The sequence below is a fragment of the Esox lucius genome, chromosome 11, assembly GCF_011004845.1.
Source record: "Esox lucius isolate fEsoLuc1 chromosome 11, fEsoLuc1.pri, whole genome shotgun sequence".
Classification (NCBI taxonomy): Eukaryota; Metazoa; Chordata; class Actinopteri; order Esociformes; family Esocidae; genus Esox; species Esox lucius.
This window is the reverse complement of record NC_047579.1, coordinates 21,939,864-21,958,168: the sequence shown is the minus strand read 5'-3', so window position 1 is coordinate 21,958,168 and position 18,305 is coordinate 21,939,864. Positions and strand designations below refer to the sequence as shown.

At 42.7% G+C, this 18,305-nt stretch overlaps 1 protein-coding gene across 12 annotated transcripts in view; it reads left to right on the top strand.

Moving 5' to 3' along the window:
* LOC105008234 (cytochrome P450 2K1) overlaps nucleotides 1-17,688 on the top strand; it is a 30,995-nt gene extending 13,307 nt beyond the window's left edge. For 4 of the 12 annotated variants that reach the window (XM_020050891.3, XM_034295588.1, XM_034295586.1 and 1 more), the window contains 9 exons: nucleotides 657-819; nucleotides 5,053-5,202; nucleotides 5,310-5,470; nucleotides 13,660-13,872; nucleotides 14,508-14,649; nucleotides 14,788-14,972; nucleotides 16,142-16,283; nucleotides 16,385-16,557; nucleotides 17,137-17,431. In XM_020050891.3, the coding sequence (XP_019906450.1) occupies nucleotides 657-819; nucleotides 5,053-5,202; nucleotides 5,310-5,470; nucleotides 13,660-13,872; nucleotides 14,508-14,649; nucleotides 14,788-14,972; nucleotides 16,142-16,283; nucleotides 16,385-16,557; nucleotides 17,137-17,184 (1,377 nt within the window). In that variant the 3' untranslated portion in view covers nucleotides 17,185-17,431. Of the gene's footprint in view, nucleotides 1-656; nucleotides 820-5,052; nucleotides 5,203-5,309; nucleotides 5,471-13,659; nucleotides 13,873-14,507; nucleotides 14,650-14,787; nucleotides 14,973-16,141; nucleotides 16,284-16,384; nucleotides 16,641-16,972 lie in introns of those variants that run through there. The other 8 variants (XR_004576539.1, XR_004576540.1, XM_034295583.1 and 5 more) reach the window with 8 other exon arrangements.
* Nucleotides 17,689-18,305: the final 617 nt, after the last annotated feature.

Genomic DNA, 18,305 nt, shown 5'->3' with positions numbered 1-18,305 from the left:
TCGTTGGTGACTGACTTTCAGTAAGTAACTCAAACTAAGGATGTTAGACATTTCTTTACTTCTACCACTCAATACAATAAAACACTTTCCAGGCTGTCACCAGGCTTTGTTTCAGGAAAAGGTAAAGCAATTCTGGGAGAAAAAACATCTTATTGACATTAAAACAGTGCAGTATTTGTTTCATGTTTGTCAGTAGGAGAATGTTTTTTTGTTAATAGTGAGTAGTATACTGTAGGTTTTCAATTTCAAAACATAAAGCAGCTTGTCCTGCAGTTTTAACCCTGAGGACTGCAGAACCCTCTCATCAATTGTAGCCTATTCTTGTGCAGTACATCTTCAAGAACCCCCCTTTATATAAAAGATAGTTTTATGTGGCTTGGTTGTATCAACATAGAGAATGAGACAGAAAAGGGAGACATCCCACTCCCTCTTTCTATGCATTCATGCTTATTCCAATAAGAAATATCGAACTCCTAATTTTCTAAATGTATTTGAAAGTAGTTGATATATTGTATAGTGAACCAAGGTGTAACCAGCTGGAAACTATTGACTTCATGATTTGACTCTTGACTAATAGTTGTTTTTAAATCCTTATGTGAAGCCCTCATTCATATGTCAACATTGTCTACAGTATTCTTTATGCTTTATCTGTCCAGCTTTCCAAAAAATATGGCCCTGTCTTCATGGTGCACTTTGGCCCCAAGAAAGTGATCGTTCTGGCGGGATACAAGACGGTTAAAGATGCGCTGGTTAACCAGGCAGAGGACTTTGGGGACAGGGACATCACTCCACTGTTTCATGTTCTCAACCAAGGACATGGTAATGATAACGGAGTCACCATCTTAGAGGGATAGTTCAGCCAAATAACAAAACCTTTAATGTCATATTTCTGTCAAAATATCCAAAGCAACTTAATTTGCCCCTTACAAGCCTCTTTTGCTTTTCATGTTTAAAATTAAGCAACATTGGTTCCATTAAAGATTTTCCTATAGAAATCTCAGTCTTGTCTTCTAGAGTGGAACCTGCCGGTTTGCAGCATTCACCATTAACAGCATGTATCAGTTTGGTCTTCCTCCAGGGCATCTGGAATGAGTTGATAAAGTTAACAAGTCAGCTTACATTTGCAAAGACGCGATCAACACTTCAGGTAGAATGTTCCATGTACAGTTGGTCAAAGGTGGATCTCAGAACAGTAATATTATGTCTGGAGAAAATAAAACATTGGATTATTTTGAAGACGCTTACTGTGCATATTTCCATGATTTCCTTTTGATAAATTCCTTTTGACAATATTATTTTATACCTCCACAGTTACTTAGCAAAAACAGAAACATTTACACATTACTAGTAAAACATTTTACAGTAAATTTCTAGTGTCAGATGTAAATCATTCAGTCCTACACACAGTTTTGGAATAAGCCTCAATAATTAATAAGCCTCAAATCAATTTGCGTTTTAACTAGTGTGACAGAAATTCCATCAAATAGAACACTATTGGAAGTAGGTACAGAGACAAAGTTCTCTTGGCAGAATAAGCAGTTTTAATACTTGCAATGAGAGTAGAATCAAAGTTTACAGAATAAACTGTGAGACATCTCTGGGGTCAGTTGGAAAAACATTCAGTACTTACAGCACAAAAGGGTGTGGTAAAATACAGCACAGCTGTCTCATGTCTAAAATACATGTTCCCTTCCTATGTGTATACCCAAGTAGGCAAATTGCCCCTCCTTCCCCATAGGGGCTAAAGGGGCATTGTTAATGACCCTTTAAAGACAGATGGCCACATACCAAGAGAACAAACACACACTGATGGTTTAGGCAGATTAACAGATTGGCGGAGGACCCAATGTTCCACTGATATCATTCAGACGTGTTTAACAAACAAAAAACAGATCTCCTCTCCCACAAAACTTTCAACACTTCTGGCATTGTCCTTCTTGTCTAAACCCAAGGACACAGTACTATTCCATGAAACTCAATACTTAAGTAGAAATATACAATGTACAATCCATTAATACATCAGTTCAGTAAAATTATCACTACACTAGCAAGATAAAAAAAAAAAAAAACGCCATACCTTTATGTATACCCCCCAACAATTGGCAAAAACACAGACATTAACACACATTTACCAGCAGACGTGGCTAAAAATGTATGCTTTCTCAATGTTCCACTACGCTGGTTGTTCTATGTTTAGTACTGTTGGCTGTACTAAATGTTCAGACAGTTGCTTGAATAAAAGCAAAGTGCATTCACATTTCTTTTTACATGATACTGCAGAATGTTGGCCACAGATGTAATAGTTAATTCTGTTCATCCTGTTAAACTGTTTGATCCTGTTAACTGAGAACAATCACAAGAACAGATTACATGCAGGTAAGCAAGCTAGCTAGTTATGAGCAATGTTAATGAGCAACTGGGAGGTGAAAAAGTTCCGACCTCCAAGTGGGAGAATACACCTGCACGCTTTTTGAGAGCTCCGAGAAGTAATGTTAGGTTTGACATTATACAACATGCCGGTGGCGAAAGATTAAAAAACTAAAATGGCTTGCTCTACGTGCAAATAAGTCACTATATATGTTTATTTCAGTAGTGTTGAATTTCAGTGGCTAGGAAAAACTCCCTAAGAAGGTCGTAATCATTAACGCAGGTGATTGTGATGTTAAAGGATACTTTGTATAGGTTTACCTTTGGGCAACTGAGGTATTGTTATCCTTCTGACTAGCTTTTTTCTTATAAACTATTCAAGTTGTTTATGTGTAAGCTCCAAATCCTGTTTCACTCTATGGCTTTTGTGCCCTAACATTTTTTGTTATACAGGCCAAATGACCTTGCCCCTATAATAACGAAATTCCAAGCCTGGTAGCCACCAGTGTATTTCAAATCGGTTCAAACGTATACAATCATGTGTAAAAATTAGGACACCCTATGTAAATGTGTGTTTTTTAACATATTTAGACATATGATTATTTAATATAAATTTTTACAATACTGGGAGTTTCAAGTAATATAACTAAACAAGTAAAACTGAAGAAAATACCTTTTAAAACGTTCTGTAGAATGTAATAAAATAAAAATGCAATTTCTGGTGAGGAATAAATTAGGACACCCCCACATTTTGTCCCACTTAAACTGGCTGAAATCACACACAGGTTTATCACATCAGGTGCACATGATTAGAACATTGTTACTCAGCATTTTGAAGGAGGCTTGCCCTGTTTAAACCTCAGACATTCAGTTTGGTATGCTCCTGACTGTTGACGTGAGAGTGAACACCATGTTGAGATCGAAAGACCTGTCTGAGGCCTTCAGAAAGAAGATTGTTGCAGCTTATGAGTCTGGTAAGGGATTTAAAAAGATCTTTAAAAAGTTTGAAATCAGCCATTCCACTGTCTGCAAAATAGTGTACAAGTGGAGGACATTCAAAACAACTGCCAACATGCCCAGGTCTGGCCATTCAAGCAAGTTCACCCCGAGAGCAGACCGCAAGATGCTAAAAGAAGTCTCCAAAACCCCTAAAATGTCATCACGGGACCTACAGCAGGCTCTGGCGACTGTTGATGTGAAAAGTGCATGTCTCTACAATCAGAAAGAGACTGCACAAGTTTAATCTTCACGGGAGGTGTGCAAGGAGGAAACCTTTACTCTCCAACAGAAAGACTAAGGCCAGACTGAAGTTTGCCTGAGAGAACGTAGACAAAGAACAGGACTTCTGGAATAATGTTCTTTGGACAGATGAGTCTAAAATTGAATTATTTGGACACCAGAACAGAAGACATGTTTGGCGCACACCAAATACAGCCTTCCAGGAAAAGAACCTCATACCAACTGTGAAGCATGGATGTGGAAGTGTCATGGTTTGGGGATGCTTTGCTGCAGCAGGACCTGGCCAGCTCACCATCATGAGCTGGCCACCATCTTGCTCAAGCAGAGGGTGCTTGAGCAACATGTGAGACCATCTGTAAGAAAATTAAAGCTGAAGCGGAACTGGACACAGCAACATGACAGTGACCCTAAACATACCAGTAAATTCACCAAGAACTGTCTGAAAACTAAGAAATGGAGAGTCCTGTAATGGCCCAGTCAAAGCCCTGATCTTAATCCCATTGAGATGCTGTGGGGTGAATTGAAACGGGCTGTACATGCAAGAAACCCCTCAGACATCACACAGGTTAAAGCATTCTGCATTGAGGAGTGGGGCAAACCTTCCTCAGACCGATGTCAGAGACAGGTAGAGGGTTACAAGAAGCATCTCACTGAAGTTATTTCAGCCAAATGGGGTAACGCTAGGTTTTAGGGGTAGGGTGTCCTAACTTTTTTTCCTCAGTTAGAATATGCATTTATGTTGACGTCTTTTGTTTAATGAGTAAAACAATGTTATGTTTTGCTGTTTACCTGCAATTAGATAACTTACTTTTCCAGAGATGAATAAAACAAGATTAGACATCGATATATGTGAAGATTTCTTAATGAATAACTGAATATTTAATGGGGTGTCCTAATTTTTTCACATGACTGTAGTTAAATATTACCATGTAAGATCACTTCCAAAAATGAATCCTTCAAATGATGACCAGCCATTTTGTTGCTTATTGTGAAGTTAGCTAGATTGCTTGCTAGCATTATCCTGTCCACCGGGATAATGTTTAAAGAAAAATGCTGTGGAAGCAGAGGGATTACAGCATGGTAGGAAGTAAGTTGTACAGCATTGTAGTTATTTAGAAAGAGATATGTTTACACCTTGTACATTTGTCAATATATTTGCTGGTAGGAACATTGCTGAAAGACTTCCGATGGCTTCATTAAGCAAACACAACCGCGACTACACATGATATTGACTTATAGCCATATCAGTATAACATGGAGGCTCAGATCTTGCTCTCCATTCAGGCCAAAGTGTGATGTAATTGTTTTTAGTGTGCAAAAAACATTCCTCGCTCCTTATGGCCAACTTTGTGTTAAACAAATCTCACTTCCCTAGAAATCTTTCAGACAAGTATCCCTTTAATACACTTCAAATTCTCATGGAAACCAACCATAACTTCTTTACAGGGATTTTGCTTGCCAATGGAGACTCATGGAAAGAGATGAGGCGCTTTGCCCTGACAAACCTTAAGGATTTTGGGATGGGCAAGAAAGGGAGCGAAGAGAAAATCTCGGAAGAAATTACTTACCTAATTAAAGAATTTAAAAAACATGAGGGTAAGAACAATACTTGGCATCTCTAAACATGTATGTCATACCTAATTAATTGCCTGGTTATAAATATTTGTTTTAACCATCATTTGTAAATGTTTGTCTAATTACAGGGAATGCATTGGACACCAGCAAGCCTGTGACCTTTGCTGTCTCCAATATAATCTCAGCCATTGTGTTTGGCAGCAGGTTCGAATACACTGACCCCCTATTCATTGGTATGGTGAATAGGGCTAAAGAAAATGTACGACTTATGGGCTCTGCATCAATTCAGGTACAGTCTTCTTATTGAATCTCCTGTGTATTTCCTCAGTATATTGAATTTCCTCAATTAAAGGAATACAATGAAATTTGCTAAACTAAATGTTTATCATCTAGTGTGTGTATACACACATAAGCGCACACACTACGCATGCACACCTCCGTTTCCCAAAAAGTTGGGCCACTGCACCTAATGCAAATATAAACAGAATGCTGATGTGAACACGTGCAAATCATTTTATCTCTATATTTTATTGAAAGTAGTACAAAGAGAGCATATCAAATGTTGAAACTGAGAAATTTTATTGGTTTTGAAAAAATACTTGGCCGTAAAATGTTGGGACAGGCATGTTTACCACTGTGTTGCAACACCTCTTCTTTAAACAATACTCTGTAAGCGTTTGGGAACTGAGGACACCAATTGCTGTAGTTTTAAAAGTGAAATGTATTCCCATTCTTGCTTGATATAGTATTTCAGCTGGTCAACAGTTTGGGGTCTGCATTGTCGTATTTTTCGTTTCATAATGCGCCAAATGTTTTTTAATGTGTGACAGGTCTGGACTGTAGCCAGGGCAGTTAAGGATACTTTTACTGCATAGCAATGCTGTTGTAATACGTGCAGAATGTGGTTTGACATTGTCTTGCTGAAATAAGTAAGGTCTTCCCTGAAAAAGACAGTATAAGTGCTCCGACTGGGGACTCTATCCAAAAATTGTATATATTGTTCAGAATGGTGCTTTCACTAATGCAACCCCATACCATTATGAATGCTGGATTTTGATCTGTGCGCTGATAACAAGCCCTTTCCTCTTTAGTCCGGAGGATGCGGCATCCATGATTCCTAAAAATAATTGAGGATTTTGATTTGTCAGACCCCACAGGGCAGTAAGCCTCTTCACCTCAGTCCATCTTAAATGAGCTTGGGCCAAGAGAAGACTGCGCTAGTTCTGGATTTTGTTTATATCTGGTTTCTTCTTTGCATGGTAGGGTTTTAACTTGCATTTCTGGATGCAGCGACGTACTGTGATAACAGACAATGGTTATTGGAAGTGTTGCTGAGCCCATGCCGTGATTTCTGCTACAGAATCGTGTCTGTTTTTAATGCAGCGTGTAACGGTCCCAGCCTGAGGGGGACTGTTCCGCTTCGTGTTTTCTGTTTGTCCTTGGCTTGTCTTGTCCTTGTATGGTCTTTCCTGTTCTTGTTTCAATTAATCGGTCTATTCCTTTGACCTGTGTTTAGCCCCCACCTGTTTCTGTTCTCCTTGTTAGTCAGTGTATTTAGTTCAGTCATTTTCTCCCTGTCCTTGTCGGTCATTGTGCGTGTCATGTTTCGGTGTTCCTTACTCCTGAGACTATTTTGTATTGCCCGGCACTCCGTTTTGTTTTCTTTGCCTTTGTGTTTATTAAAAGACGTGTCAAATCTCTGCGCCTGCCTCCGTCTCTCTCCTTTGAAACGTGACACAGTGCCGCCTGAAGGTCTAGAGATCACGGCCATCCAATATTGGTTTTCAGCCTTGTCCCTTGCGTACAGAGATTCATATGGATTCTCAGAAATGTTTTATGATATTGTGTACCATAGGGTTCAAAAACCCCTTAATGATGAAAAATGATTTGTGTCCTGTGACGTCGCCCGGCATGGCGCAGCCGGGGCCCCACCCTGGAGCCAGGCCCGGGGTTGGGGCTCGTTCGCGAGCGCCTGGTGGCCGGGCCTTTCCCCATGGGGCCCGGCCGAGCCCAGCCCGAACGAGCGACATGGGGCCGCCCTCCCGTGGGCTCACCACCCACAGGAGGGACCATAAGGGGCCAGTGCAGAGAGAACCGGGCGGCAGTCGAAGGCGGGGGCCTAGACAACCCGATCCCTGGACACGGAAACTAGCTCTAGGGACGTGGAACGTCACCTCGGTGGCGGGGAAGGAGCCTGAGATCGTGCGTGAGGTTGAGAGGTTCCGACTAGAGGTAGTCGGGATCACCTCTACGCACGGCTTGGGCTCCGGAACCACACTCCTTGAGAGAGGATGGACTCTTCACCACTCTGGAGTTAACCATGGTGAGAGGCGGCGGGCTGGTGTGGGTTTGCTTATAGCTCCCCAGCTCTGCCGCCATGTGTTGGAGTGCCTACTGGCCGAACGGCAGTGCAGAGTACCCGACCTTCTTGGAGTCTCTGGGAGGGGTGCTGGAACGTGCTCCGACTGGGGACTCTATCGTTCTAATGGGTGACATCAATGCCCACGTGGGCAACGACAGTGACACCTGGAGGGGCGTGATTGGGAGGAACGGCCCCCCTGATCTGAACCCGAGCGGTGTTCAGTTATTGGACTTCTGTACTAGTCACAGTTTGTCCATAACGAACACCATGTTCAAGCATAAGGGTGTTCATCAGTGCACGTGGAACCAGGACACCCTAGGCCGCAGGTCGATGATCGACTTTGTTGTCGTTTCATCTGACCTGCGGCCGTATGTCTTGGACACTCGGGTGAAGAGAGGGGCAGAGCTGTCAACTGATCACCACCTGGTGGTGAGTTGGATCCGATATGGAGGAGGAAGCTGGACAGACTCGGCAGGCCCAAGCGTACTGTAAGGGTTTGCTGGGAATGTCTGGCCGAGTCTCCTGTCAGAGAGATCTTTAACTCCCACCTCCGGCAGAGCTTCGACTGGATCCCGAGGGAGGTTGGAGATAGAGTCCGAGTGGATCATGTTCTCCACCGCTATTGTCGAAGCAGCCGCTCGGAGCTGTGGCCATAAGGTCTCCGGTGCCTGTCGAGGCGGCAATCCCTGAACCCAGTGGTGGACATCGGAAGTAAGGGATGCCGTCAAGCTGAAGGAGGAGTACTATCAGGCCTGGTTGGCTTGTGGGGACTCCTGAGGCAGCTGACGGGTACCGGCAGGCCAAGCGGACTGCAGCCCAGGTGGTTGTGGAGGCAAAAACTCGGGCCTGGGAGGAGTTTGGTGAGGCGATGGAGGAGGACTATTGGCTGGTCCTCGAAGAGATTCTAGCAAACCGTCCGGCGCCTCAGGAGAGGGAAACAGTGCCCTACCAACGCTGTTTACAGTAGAGGTGGGCAGCTGTTGACCTCAACTGGGGATGTCGTCGGGCGGTGGAAGGAGTACTTAGAGGATCTCCTCAATCCCGCCATCACGTCTTCCATTGAGGAAGCAGAGGATGAAGGCTCAGAGGTGGACTCGTCCATCACCCGGGCTGAAGTCACAGAGGTAGTCAAGAAACTCCTCGGTGGCAAGGCACCGGGGGTGGATGAGATCCGCCCTGAGTACCTCAAGTCTCTGGATGTTGTGGGGCTGTCTTGGTTGACACGCCTGTGCAACATCGCGTGGCGGTCGGGGACAGTGCCTCCTCGATGGCAGACCAGGGTGGTGGTCCCTCTTTTTAAGAAGGGGGACCGGAGGGTGTGTTCCAACTATAGGGGGATCACACTTCTCAGCCTCCCCGGGAAAGTCAATGCCAGGGTACTGGAGAGGAGAATATGGCCGATAGTAGAACCTCGGATTCAGGAGGAACAGTGTGGTTTTCATCTGGGCCGTGGAACACTGGACCAGCTCTATACCCTCTTCGGGGTGCTGGGGGGTTCATGGGAGTTTGCCCAACCAATCCACATGTGTTTTGTGGATTTGGAGAAGGCATTCGACTGTGTCCCTCGCGGCATCCTGTGGAGAGTGCTTCGGGAATATGGGGTCCTGGGTCCTTTGCTAAGGGCTGTCAGGTCCCTGTACGACCGAAGCAGGAGCTTGGTTCGCATTGCCGGCAGTAAGTCAGACTTGTTCCCAGTGCATGTTGGACTCCGGCAGGGCTGCCCTTTGTCGCCGGTTCTGTTCGTAATTTTTAGGGACAGAATTTCTAGGCGCAGCCATGGGCCGTGGGTGTCAGGTTTGGGGACCACACAATTTTGTCTCTGCTCTTTGCGGATGATGTTGTCGTGTTGGCCCCTTCAAACCAGGAACTTCAGCATGCACTGGGACGGTTTGCAGCCGAGTGTGAAGCGGTGGGGATGAGAATCAGTACCTCCAAATCCGAGGCCATGGTCCTCAGTCGGAAAAGGGTGGCTTGCCCACTTCAGGTTGGTGGAGAGTGCCTGCCTCAAGTGGAGGAGTTTAAGTATCTAGGGGTCTTGTTCACGAGTGAGGGAAGGATGGAACGGGAGATTGACAGACGGATCAGTGCAGCTTCTGCAGTAATGCGGTTGATGTATCGGTCTGTCGTGGTGAAGAAAGAGCTGAGCCGCAAGGCGAAGCTCTCGATTTACCGGTCAATCTACGTTCCTACTCTCACCTATGGTCATGAGCTTTGGGTCATGACCGAAAGGACAAGATCCCGGATACAGGCGGCCGAAATGAGCTTTCTCCGCAGGGTGGCTGGGCGATCCCTTAGAGATAGGGTGAGAAGCTCGGTCACCCGGGAGGAGCTCAGAGTAGAGCCGCTGCTCCTCCACATCGAGAGGGGTCAGCTGAGGTGGCTTGGGCATCTGTTTCGGATGCCTCCGGAACGCCTTCCTGGGAAAGTGTTCCGGTCCCGTCCCACCGGGAGGAGACCCCGGTGAAGACCTAGGACACGCTGGAGGGACTATGTCTCCCGGCTGGCCTGGGAACGCCTCGGTGTCCCCCCGGAAGAGCTGGAGGAAGTGTCTGGGGAGAGGGAAGTCTGGGCATCCCTGCTTAGACTGCTGCCCCCGCGACCCGGCCCCGGATAAGCGGAAGGAGATGGTATGGTATGGTGTACCATAGATGATGAGTATATGAAAGACACTTTTTTTTTTTTATACCCAATAATGTTACTGCCTTGTTGCCAATTACCCTAATTTGTTGAGATATTCCTCAAGGCTTATTTTTTAGCATTACATAATTTTTTCAGTCTTCTATTGCCCTAGTCCCATCTTTTTTTAAACATGTTGCTGGCATAAAATTCAAAGTGGGCATACGTTTTTCATGAAAAAAATAAAATGTCTCAGTTTCAACATTTGATATGCTGTCTTGTACTATTTTCTATTTAAAATTTTAAAAAAAGCAGCCCATCCTGATATTTTGCCTTCATGTCATGCTCCCGCCCCTTTTTGGGGTAAACAGACAATTTAATTTGAATACAAAATCCGACGTCTTGGGCAATTCATTCATAGGAAATAAGAAAACCATATTGCCTTTTAGCTATGTGCTTGCGGAGCTATGAGGATTCGTTTTTGAAAGCATAGATGGTTGTGTCTTTGGGAATAAAAAGACAACTTTTCATGATGACTGTGTTGCCCATTTCAAATTTAAATGGAACTGTGGCCAGGGTTGGAATTTCCTTCATCAACGTCCTCCAGTGACAACTTTCCATGTCGGTGTCTGTCATTTAATTAGCTACGTCTGTGCTCGCACTCCGATGGAGATTTAAAGGAGCGGGAGGGAACACCCAAACTCAAATCAAATCACGAAACGAAAATAATTTTTGACCAACGACTGAAGACAAAATTTACACGAAAGAGTAGATGAAATGTAACAGAGTAAAAAGAGTATGATTTAGTTAAAAATAAAATAAAGAGTACAGCACCCAGAAAGTAACTAGAAAAGTACTCGTTCCTCTGAAACTGTACTCTCTTACTCATTCGCGTTACTTGTAACGCGTTATTTACCCACCCCTGCAAATGTTATACTGTACAGGGAAGTTGGGATGCTTTGTAAAATGTAAAGAGAACCAGATTGTAATGATTATTTAAACCCTATATATCCCTGTAGAGAGCAGCTACGTCGCTTTCCACTCGTCCAAACGACCACACCCCCTATTGGGGGAAAGACAGCGCTGCGAAAGTGCACATTTGTAAATATTAGTGGTACCATGCGTAAACGTTGCTGCGTTGTATTTTGCGCTTCAAATAAGAGAGAAAACCCTAGTTTACGCTTTTCCTTACTCCTCAAAAAGGCGAAGGACAAGCAAAAGAAGAGATCTGGGGCTTCAGGCCATCCTCACAGAGGGTAAATGGTGACCCGTCCAGTCAACACGTTTATTTCTGTGGCAGGCACTTCATCACAGGTTAGTTAATGATGCAAAGTCAACAGTTAAAAGTCAAAGAAGTAAATTTTGATGCTGCGTTGAAAAGGCAATACATAGAACATTCTGAAAAATTCACTTCAGGAAGTGATTTTAGGTCAGGATTATTGTCATAATAATCCCAATTCAAAGTGTGTCTAAATGCTGCTGGATTTGTAATTGCTAATTTTGCTAGCTGTGTAAATCCTGTCTGGTTGTTGCACTGCGCTCACATTCATTATTTGATGTGATGCATCGATAATCAGTACATTTGCGCATGCGTATGTGTACTGTATGTGACAGGGGTGAGGATGGAATTATTAGTCTATTGTACGTTGTAGCCTACCTTATTGCAGGGTGCTAGCTAGTTTGCTTGCTAAACATGTTAGCGATTTAATTAGTTTACACTAACGTGACATTGGATAGACTATGAAAATGGCAAAAAAATTGACAGATGTCATAAATACACTACCTGTAGATTCAATAAAGTACTATCAGGACATGACACCTCCTGCCACCGGGTTGTATTTGATTGACAAAATGTACTGAGCATTACTACACAAGATTTAAAAAAAAATGTTCTGCTAGTAACATGTATGATGGTCTTAATTTGCAAGAATCCTATTTGCAAAACAGATTAATAATAGAAATACAGTTTTACGTTTGTACTTTCTTAAATCATTTTTCCTTGTTACTATGTCTTGAACAAAATAAGTAACTAGTAATCAAGTACTTTTTTGACCTAGGACTCTTTTACACTTACTTGAGTCGTTTTTTCAGGTGGTACTTAAACTTTTACTTGAGTACATTTTAGGACAAGTAATAGTACTTGAGTACATATTTTCAGTACTCTACTCACCCCTGCTGATTTGTATCAAGGGTGTTAAACATGTTGGTGTCTATGTATAATTATGTATGTATAAAGATGAGGTGAGAAGGTTTGCATAATTATTGTACAAGCGTTATTACCACTATAATAAGTTGTGTGTATTATACACTCACCTAAATGATTATTAGGAACACCTGTTCAATTTCTCATTAATGCAATTATCTAATCAACCAATCAATGGCAGTTGCTTCAATGCATTTATGGGTGTGGTCCTGGTCAAGACAATCTCCTGAACTCCAAACTGAATGTCAGAATGGGAAAGAAAGGTGATTTTAAGCAATTTTGAGCGTGGCATGGTTGTTGGTGCCAGACGGGCTGGTCTGAGTATTTCACAATCTGCTCAGTTACTGGGATTTTCACACACAACCATTTCTAGGGTTTACAAAGAATGGTGTGAAAAGGGAAAAACATCCAGTATGCGGAAGTCCTGTGGGCGAAAATGCCTTGTTGATGCTAGAGGTCAGAGGAGAATGGGCCGACCTGATTCAAGCTGATAGAAGAGCATCTTTGACTGAAATAACCACTCGTTACAACCGAAGTATGCAGCAAAGCATTTGTGAAGCCACAACATGCACAACCTTGAGGCGGATGGGCTACAACAGCAGAAGACCCCACCGGGTACCACTCATCTCCACTACAAATAGGAAAAGAGGCTACAATTTGCACGAGTTCACCAAAATTGGACAATTGAAGACTGGAAGAATGTTGCCTGGTCTGATGAGTCTCGATTTCTGTTTTTTGGCGTAAACAAAATGAGAACACCGATCCATCATGCCTTGTTACCACTGTGCAGGCTGGTGGTGGTGGTTTAATGGTGTGGGGGATGTTTTCTTGGCACACTTTAGGCCCCTTAGTGCCAATTGGGCATCGTTTAAATGCCACGGCCTACCTGAGCAACCCATCCTCTGATGGCTACTTCCAGCAGGATAATGCACCATGTCACAAAGCTCGAATCATTTCTAATTGGTTTCTTGAACATGACAATGAGTTCACTGTACTGAAATGGCCCCACAGTCACCAGATCTTAACCCAATAGAGCATCTTTGGGATGTGGTGGAACGGGAGCTTCGTGCCCTGGATGTGCATCCCACAAATCTCCATCAACTGCAAGATGCTATCCTATCAATATGGGCCAACATTTCTTAAGAAAGCTTTCAGCACCTTGTTGAATCAATGCCACATAGAATTAAGGCAGTTCTGAAGGTGAAAGGGGGTCAAACACAATATTAGTATGGTGTTCCTAATAATCCTTAAGGTGAGTGTATAGGCAGATATAAAAATCTCTGTATTTTTTGTGCAGATATACAATATGTTTCCCTGGTTGGGCCCATGGATAAAAAACCTGATGCTTATAAAAAAGAATATTGTCGATTGGAAGACAGAGGTGATGGAGATCGTTAGGGGCCTGAAGGAGACTCTCAACCCCCAGATGTGTAGAGGCTTTGTGGACTCATTCCTTGTCCGAAAACAGACCCTGGAGGTAAAGAGATTGCCTACAAAATCTGCATATCAGGTATGCATAACAAAGTGTTGTATCCATATTACCTCATAGAACATAGAATATAACTCATATTTCACTGTGGTGGATCCTGCAGCAGAACACACCACTTGTTGTCCAACATTAACATTCACCAACAAAAGCAGAAGCTGTCAACTTTAACAGTAACTCTATTACCTTTCCTAAACGTTATGGAAAATGTGGATACTGGAAACAAACAAATTACTTCCCAGTCAGATTTTACATTTGAAACAGCATTGAGGGATAGAGAAGCAGCTACATCTTTAGTCCTTCCCACCCTACAATACCTGTTTTCATTTCGTCTCATGGTCGAAGTGTGCACTTTCTTCTTCAATGAAGTGATCTTGGAGTAATATTCATCAAATACCTTTTTGGGTCTTCCACTAGATTTTCGGTCTTCAACTTCTAGCCATCTCTGAAGATATTAGTTACCTTTTTGGACAACAAGAAATGTGTGTTACTCTTGTTTACTTTTATGTTTTATAGTAGTTCTATGGGCAAAAAAACACACACTGCACTGAGAAAGACTTTTACCAGTTGTACTTTTGACTGGTACTGAGTCCTAATGGGTGTCACAGTGTTAAGAAACTGTACATTATTGAGAAAATGTGTGGGTGTGTTTCTATTAGGAATCGGGCAACACGGATTCTCTCTACCATGATGACAACCTGGTGTTTAGTGTCACTAACCTGTTTGTTGCTGGTACTGACACCACCGGGAACACCTTGTGCTGGGGTCTGCTGCTCATGGCCAAGTACCCCCACATACAGGGTGAGGTTACTAAACACAACTCCACACATTCACTCTCTCTCTTCCATGAAACTAGATCAGCATTGCTTGGTAAAAGATTACATGTTATCAAAGGGTTTCACTGTAGTAACTCCAACCTGTCCTTCCATTTGGTTTCAGACAAGGTCCAAGAGGAGATCACCAGGGTTATAGGAAGTCGTCAACCTTTGGTAGAAGACAGGAAGAACCTGCCCTACACTAATGCAGTGATACATGAGACCCAGAGATTCGCCAACATTGTACCCATGTCTATCCCTCACACCACCAGTCGAGACATTACCTTCCAGGGATATTTTATCAAGAAGGTCAGATACCAGGATTTTTGTAGAGGACATATCATACATGTGAATGTAAATGTATTATATTGGTCATTATAGATACAAATCACTTAAATTGATTACAGGGGTAATTAAAAAAATATCCTGAATTGCTTTGTAAGCAAGGTTCAAACCCGGGTCACCCACTTGAAAGGCTGTGTCCTCAACCACTACACCACAGAGCTGTACATCTGCTGGGTGTCAGTATAGCCTCTTGTCTCTATCCTGAACAAATCCTATTCTGCCATTGGCTGTTTTAATAGTTAATTTTCCACTAACGTTTACCTCCACTACAAATAGCGGATATGTATTGCTGGTAATAAGCTTTAACAGTATCTACTAACTTACCGGAACTTACAAGAATTGAACAAATGCCAGCGAGTCTGCCAAAGCTATTTCATTTCATGGCAAAACAACATACTTTTTCCTTTCATTTGTGAATGACAACTATCAATAAAGGTGACGATAACTAACTTTTTCATCAAGTGAAAAGACAAGAGAATCGTGGAATCTACCCGAAATAATAAATGTTGTTGCTCTCAATAAATTCAAACTTAGGTCTTCCACATGAGAGGCACTGTCTTTAACCACTACGCCACTGCATTACATGTTTCAACGGTCACTAGACTCCATTGAGGATTGTGTTAAACTGACTAACGTTTCTTAAGGTTACCTCCACCACAAACGGCGTCTATGAACTGTATTGCTTTTGCCACTGGCCGTTTTATCTTATTAGCCAGTAATAGGCTTACTAGTAACTACTAACTTACTAGGAATAATCATAAGAATTGAGCAATTGATAACGAGACTGAAGATGAACTATTTCATGCCAGAAACTGTCGTAATATAACCAGGTTTCGGTTTTAGCCAGCAAAGATTTTGTCTATACAGAATAATTCATAATGTGTACTTCGCTTCATCTGCGAGGAGATAGCAACTTGGGACCTATAGTTCACAAGTCTGCTTCTCAAACCACTACGCTATTTAACAAGAGGTTGTCAGTCAGTCAGGGACAGACTCAGTAAGAGATATTCGCTCTTCTTAGCTGGCTCCACTTACGCAGTCCAGCAAAAAAAAACATCTCTTGTTGCAAATGTAGTAATTTTGATCTCACTCATCACCTTATCTCTGTATTTGTCTAATTTTATTGGTTGTAGGGGACGTGTGTGATTCCTCTACTGACGTCTGTTCTTCATGATGAAGGTGAATGGGAGAGCCCCCACACCTTTAATCCCGCCCACTTTCTGGATGAGCAGGGCAGATTCATCAAGAAGGAAGCCTTTATGGCTTTTTCTGCAGGTATTAATTTCTCCTGATGATTTAGCGTGGGGTAGAAAATAGAACTAGACTCTGATCTATTGTACAGACATCTTGTTGTCTTCTATGTCTCTCTCTCTCAGGTCGTAGGGTGTGTCTGGGGGAGAGTCTGGCCAGGATGGAGCTTTTCCTCTTCTTCACTTCCCTCCTGCAGCGCTTTCATTTCTCCCCTCCTCCTGGAGTAACAGAGGATGATCTGGACCTCACTCCAGCTGTGGGGTTCACACTCGGTCCTTTACCCCACCAGCTGTGTGCTGTGAGTCGGGTCTGAGGAGAGAAACTCTGGCCAATGATCAAACATTATGTACAGTTTTCTAGCAAATAAATAAATTGTCCTTACTCATGAAAATTGTGTCCTTACTTCTACCAGGTAGGATTACAACAGTTTTAGGGTATGGGTAAAGTTTCTGTCAACCCATGAGACAATGTCATCTTTATTAGCAACTGATTAATTAAATGTCCTGATTGCAGTAGAAGTGAAAATAAAACTGTTGTGTTTTGAGGGCAGAGTACTGCAAAAGCAAAGTAACCAGGAGTATAAGATACTACAAACACATGGCCAAATGATAAAGATGGGGAGTGATAGGGAATGCTAGATGGCAGCAATGGACCAATGTTTGATGCCAACTGCAGTAAAAAACAAACCAACTGCTGCTTGTTTATGATTACAGGATTTCAAGTGCAGCTCATAAAGGTCCTTCAACAAAACAGGATTTACTGGAGGTGCTCTGAGAACAAATGCCTGTTTCATAGCACAATTAAGGTTTGTGGAGACATGTTCTCCTCCAGATTCCCAGCATGGTGACATCTCTTGGGGCTGTGCTGTTTCTGCCAGCCCTCTACCTTCTCTCCTTTGGTTCCAGTTCTGAGGAGCAGGGGATAAAGCCTCCAGGACCCAGGCGACTGCCCCTGCTTGTTTACATCCTTTTTCTGGACCTCAACAGAGCCCCCACACTCTCTGTAAGCTAAGAAGAAAGAAGCATTCTTACAGAATCCATGACGAAGACGTTGATAAAAGACAATTGTAAAGCATTTCCTGCAGTTTTATTTTAGGTGCAGCAGTTCCTTGTGTCTCACTTCTGATCTCAATAGCTGAACATATTTCAATAAAGCATTATGATATTTTAAAATTCTCTTTCACCTTTATTTTAACAGGGGAATACAGACTGAGACCTAGGTCTCTTTTGCCTTGCATGTAGATTTTTGACCGCAGTAGTCCATCTATTTCCTAAAGAGCAGCCAATCTGTTATTTCACAAGTTTTCCTCGCCTAGCCCAGACTTTATTCATTTATAGAAAGAGGTTTGATAATTCAGGGAAGATTTTTTACTTCTTCATGCTTAAGGGGGGCATGTTTTTCAACCAGGGATTTAGAAGTTGATGAAAAGAAAGTTCAGACACAAAACGCCACTTATTAGTTTAACCCTTTATTGGAGAACTTCTGCACAGCCATGTGCATGCAATGTCTTTGCATTAGGTTCTGCTCCTCTAGGGTAAGTCTGCCAACACATGATTGTGTTTACAATACTATCAACAATAACTTAACCTTGATTATTATTAATGCAACTCTCATGGCAATGAGCAAGGTATGCAGTACTGATCTCCCCCACAAAGAACACAGAACAGAACAGGTGGAGGCAGGGGTGGTGAGTGGGCGTGCACCTGCATGCTAGTAAAAGAATCAACATCTGACTGAGCAACCTGATGATTAAACAGACCGATATTCAGTCTGACATGATGATAGGAGCAATCCTACATCAGCTGATGCGTTGCTGACCAATGACCATTCAGGTTTCCTGGCTGAAATGGCTACGCTAATTAGTGCTAATACTGGTTTCAGTATACAGCCAATGGAGAAAAGCTCTGAATAATATAGATCATGACATAATGCCGTTTGTGAGAAATGTTTAAAACAAGTGTTCAGACTGCTGCCATCTGTTAGACATTGCTGGAACATCAGGGCACGACCTTCCAGACTCACAAATTGTTTTTTCAAAATTAAAAA